The following is a 5,204-nucleotide window of genomic DNA, read 5'->3' on the forward strand; positions in this document are numbered from 1 at the left end:
GATTGTTTGAGTGTAATTTTATGTTTTTATGTGGTGTGTTTATAAAATGTGTTTGTATTCTTGATGTTTTGGGAAAGAGCTAGTTTTCCCGGTGTACAAAATCCTTCCTTTCTGCTGTTATATTCCACAGATTACATTTAATTATTTTTGCATTAGGGTTGAGAAAAATTAATCATTTTAAACTATTAGACTAATTATTTGCGGTTAGTTTAGATGTGCTCCAAGTCAACGTGCTACTATGTAAGTTGTCAGTCGTCCGAACACAATATTGAAATGATAGGGAGAGTGATATTGCTAATGAAAGACTAATAGTACTCCATAAATATGTAATGAAAGATGTTGAGAAAACATATTTAAATCCATCTTCACATTTTATATTCAGGAAATCTAGGGTGTGTGCAAAGGTCTTGGCAATATAAGGGCATCTATCTCAGGTTTGAAGTCCAGAGCTAAATGTATAACAAATATTTAGAAAGTACAATGCAAATTAGGTTCTGCTTTCGGAAGAAGCTTTTCAGTTGTGATCCATGTTGAATACAGCTGGGATTAAAGGTTTATGGTGGTGGCTTGTAATCTTTACAGCCAACATACACCTTCTCCTCTTTAAACACTAGCATCTCAAAGCCACATATAAAGATAAGATGAGATCACTGTATTGGCCATATACAAGTTCTTGTATTAGGAATTTCGCAGACCCCAGCTTGCTTCTCCATGAGACACACAGACAGGGAGAGAAGCTGGGGGTCAGAGCACAGGGTCAGACATTTATACAGCACCCTTGGAGCAGCTGGGGTTAAGGACCTTGCTCAGGGGCCCAACAGAGTAGGATTCCTCTGCCGGACGCAAGATTCGAACCGGCAACTTTCCAGCCACAGGCGCAGATCCTGAGCCACAGAGCCACCGCACCGCAAGATGGCAAGTGACAATCATTCAGATCCCCATCCCCCCCCCATCCTAACTTGGAACAAGAGACTTGTCCTCTAATTCAAAGATTTGAACTCAAATCCCAGACATTACCATTGAGAAGACTTTGAAATCAACAAACATGTCTTGATGGCTGCAGAGTAAATCCATTCCAGGCATTCCCAATCCCAATCCCGATCCTGGTACCTACACACCTGCTGGTTTTTGTTGCATGTCAACACCCAATTAAATAATCTTAAAAGATCTTTAATTTGGACTCTTATCAGTCCCTAAACATGCAGGAGGTTACCTTTTAACCAACGCATTTCTTAAGCGACTTAAAAGCGACTTTGTTCAATTAAGAATTAAGTACAGAGCTCAGCTGCAATGAAAAGCAGCAGGTGTGTGAGTTCCCAGGGCCAGGACTGGGGATCCCTGGTATTAACTTGACCCAAGACTTTGCTTTGATGGTCCTAATACAAGAAAAGAAAGCTTTAAAAAGATTGCCTTAACATATTCAGCTTCTACAAAAGGAGGCACCTACTGAATGGTACTTGGTACTAGAGGTCATGCAGCATTTAAATGACTCCACAACACTAGGGACATGCACCGCCTCATACAGTCAAAACTGGGAACAGCCATATCACCCAGCTCACAACTGGCAGCCCACTGAAGCTCAGCAGGTGTGAGCCTGGTTACCACCTGGATGGGAGACTTGTGGGAAAAAATAAGGTTGCTGCTGGAAGAGGGGCCACTCACTTGCAGTGACACTGTACTGTGAAAAGGTGCCATCTTTCGCATGAGACAAAAGATCCTGACCCTCTCTGGCCATTAAAAATCCCAAGGTGTTTCTTGAAAAGAGTACCCCGTTGTCCTGGCCAAATTTCCCAATGGCCTTTACCAATCTTGGCCTCCTAATAATCCCCATCTTCATCACTCTCTTCATCTCCTCACTGAGAGCTTGTGTGTGGTGAGTGTACTAGTGCACTCTGGCTGCTACTGTATCATCCAGCTGGTGGTGGAGGAGGAGAGTCCCCATTACCTGTAAAGCTCTACATAAGTGTGAGGAATTATTATTATTACTACATGTACTGCTTAAATATGTGGCCTTACGAAGATAGCGTGTCACATGATGCATACAGTACAAGACACAAATTACAACAAATAAAGCAATGTTAACCTGTGCAAAGATTACTGAATTTTGACCTCTATAGTCTAAAAAGGACAATCAGAAATTTCACATATTGACTTTATTTGTTTAATAAAAATGTATAGCAGGCTCAGATGAATCTGAAGTTTCAATGGTTCTGCTGAGAATATGGTTGACCACAAGTATAATGACTGGAAGTCATGAATAAAAGCTGGGTTAGGTAACATTCCTTTAGTTTTGAGTCAATAAAAAATGAAAACCAACTACTTTATTTAAAAATTATGCATATTTACATAAAATGAAAAAACGTATCCCCAACACACTGTTTTTCTTACTTTTTACAACTGAAATCAGAAAAAAAACACAATGCCGCAATCTAATTACAATTGCCTTACTTGCCTACTTTCGTTAAGGATTTCCAATAACAGTTTTACATCATAAGACTAACTTCTGCATTCTAAAACCCAGAAGATTAACAAGTAAATACCATCTGTGGAAAAACAATCGGGCTTACAGTCTCCATCCAGAAACTTCACATTGCATTTGTTCTGCCGAGTGTGGAAAGAAAAAGAAACACGGTTGCACAGATAAAACATTTCAAAGCTGAAGCTTTGGAAATGACATATTGAGAAGGCAGTGTTATTGGTTGGTGGGAATAATAAAGGGATTCATGTCATATCCTGAATAACCCATTCACTTTACAGCTGGAAAGGAAGGAAGGGATTGAGGTCCTTTTACAACCTTAAGCCACCAGACCTTTATTTACAATCACGACACCCCTGTAGGAGGGGAGCTGACACAGTCCAACACAACGTTTTAACCGCTTGTCGGACCGGGGTGTAAAATCGGCACAGCACATGTATCGAGATGTTTCTCTCTTTCTTACGTTTCATTCCCCCCCCCCTTCACATCCATGAGCAGTTTCCATTTTCACATGGCCAGGAGAGCGCCGAAAGGCTCAGTGGTGCGACGGCTCCAGCTTCCGAAGCCGCAGGGGGTTGGAGGGCAGGGCCTGCTGGCCGGGAACCGAGGTGTTCTGCTCCGGGGAGCGGAAGAGCACTCTGCCACGATGGTTGAAGAGATAGAAGGAGGGATGGTTTCGCAACGTGTCGAATGTCCTGGGAAAGCGGGCAAGAACAGGGAGATTAATACTGGCTCCTAGGACACAGTGGATACACTGAAATACAGCACAATACTGTATTTCAGTGTTTGTATTGATAATTAAGATTAAAAGTGAACAGTGTGCATTCAAACCAGGCTGTATACCTAGCTTGTAGCATAGAAGGGAGCATTGCTCCAACATCAGCAATCATTCTGTGCAGAGCAGAGTGTTAAACACTAAATTTATCCGTGACTATCCCTGGATGTCAGGCTTCTGCTATGAATATGGCACTGAACAACAGCAATGTGCTTTTTTTCCATTTTACATTTTACTGACATAAGCGACTCACAGGCCCCAATAACCCTTTTAGATTTAGGACTTGTCATTTACATGAAACATATATGTAATCAATACGGTTTCAGGGTTTGTGATGTAAAATAGGTGGAGTTGGGCTAGAGGGGCTGGCTTAGCAGTGCAGTGCATGCAAATTCTATCATCTAGGCCCTTCCTGATGGCGAACAAAACCTACTTGTTCTTGAGCTCTGATGTGGCGTCCATGTCTTTAAACTCCCCAGCAATGTGCACAATGCCATAACAGGTCACTACGAAGGCCAGCAACGTTTGAAGAACTATCTGTAAATGCAGAGGGAAAAAAAAAAGAACAACCCTGAGAATGGTTTACATCAGACAATGTAATTGTGTACACAATCCGCAATGCCGGCACGGCGTGTGAGCACATCACACACTTACGTCACCAGGGAGAGTTTCATTCTCCTTCTCCGTCAGTCGCATGTAAGATCGATCTGGAAAACAACGCACGTTGAACAATCACAGCCCCCAGTGCGCGAACTCTCTGCACAGTGAAAGAGGGTGCTGGTACGCGCCTCAGGATACGTTTTGCATCACTTGAGGATCAGAGGTATTGATTACTTTCATTAAGCAAATTTACAGCAGTATCTAGCCAACTATTAACACTAATAGGATATTTCACTATCCCACTGGACACATCTGATTTCCATGAAACTAAGCAGTTTCAACAAACCGGTTTTGTGCCTTACATCTGCGTATACACACTTTGGTGCTTCTATGCTTTGGATGGGCTACTCTGGCTTGACTTGATCGTTTTTTTTTACAACAAAAAGAAATGACTATTTTGGAAAATGACTCACGGCACCACGCCACCCAACCAGTGTCGGGCTGTTACTATTACCGATATTCTCTACTGCCAACAGCGATTTGAAGAAACAAAGTACAACAGTTTCAAACTCACATTTCCTTACATTAATGTCAACACCAATAGAAGCAGCGCAACGCCTGCGGTGAATATAATTACCGGTTAATACCACATTTACATGATTTCATATTCTAGCAGTAAATAAAAAAAATCATCACGGGTCCCGGCACACCAAAGTGAAGATGTTAAACCTACAAGTTCAGATGTTTTCCATAAAATATGTTGAGATACCCTGTAATATTTGGCGTCATCTAATTTAAAAGGAGACGGGAGAGCGCTATTCGACGCAGATGGGGCCTGTCTCTCTTTGCTGTTAAATGATGTCCAAAACTAAAAATAACAAAGCACTAGCGCAAGAGACCTTCTACATAAACACGTCAGTGTGCTTTTCTAATATGATGTAACTTACGCTGAGCCGCCGAGAAAGCTGCATGCGCTAAAGCGAAAAGTCCGATTCCGACAAGACCTTTCCAAACAGACGAAGCCATCTTCATCCAGGGAGTAACAGGGAGAGAGCTGTCAATGTAGCGCGATAAAATGTCGTAGGCACAGATGGCTGGGCGGAAGTACATGGCGCGTAATGATGACGTCTCGCTAGGCGCTTGGGTCCGGACGAATGAGGCTAAAATTCAATGTAACTGATTTCAAAACGTAATATACAATACCGCTTCTCGTGTAAAATGGAAACATTTGATAAAATATAGTTTAGAAACAGGAATCTCACAAAAATAAATTAGAAGCGTCGGGATAATGACAGCAGCTCATTCGTGCGAATCTTTTATCTATTTTAGCCCTATTTTAACAATATTTGATTT

General features: G+C 41.8%; 1 protein-coding gene across 1 annotated transcript; it reads right to left on the reverse strand.

The window, feature by feature from the left end:
- Positions 1 to 2,301: 2,301 nt before the first annotated feature.
- Positions 2,302 to 4,961, reverse strand: mmgt1 (membrane magnesium transporter 1). Its single transcript, XM_088925775.1, has 4 exons — positions 4,799 to 4,961; positions 3,906 to 3,958; positions 3,685 to 3,788; positions 2,302 to 3,171 (listed from the first exon to the last, which is right to left on the reverse strand). Exons 1-4 carry the CDS (start codon positions 4,959 to 4,961, stop codon positions 3,012 to 3,014), a joined length of 480 nt encoding a protein of 159 aa, XP_088781901.1. The 3' UTR covers positions 2,302 to 3,011.
- Positions 4,962 to 5,204: the final 243 nt, after the last annotated feature.

This window comes from Atractosteus spatula, chromosome 9 (genome assembly GCF_055471065.1).
Source record: "Atractosteus spatula isolate fAtrSpa1 chromosome 9, fAtrSpa1.hap1, whole genome shotgun sequence".
NCBI classification, from domain to species: domain Eukaryota; kingdom Metazoa; phylum Chordata; class Actinopteri; order Semionotiformes; family Lepisosteidae; genus Atractosteus; species Atractosteus spatula.

Excerpts from the sequence above, each read along its gene's own strand:
- mmgt1 (XM_088925775.1), bottom strand. The coding sequence starts at position 4,961 with ATGTACTTCCGCCCAGCCATCTGTGCCTACGACATTTTATCGCGCTAC. Across the intron at positions 3,959-4,798 it reads AGCTTTCTCGGCGGCTCAGC|ATCGATCTTACATGCGACTG; the intron begins GTAAGTTACATC and ends GTTGTTTTCCAG. Across the intron at positions 3,789-3,905 it reads ATGAAACTCTCCCTGGTGAC|ATAGTTCTTCAAACGTTGCT; the intron begins GTAAGTGTGTGA and ends CTGCATTTACAG.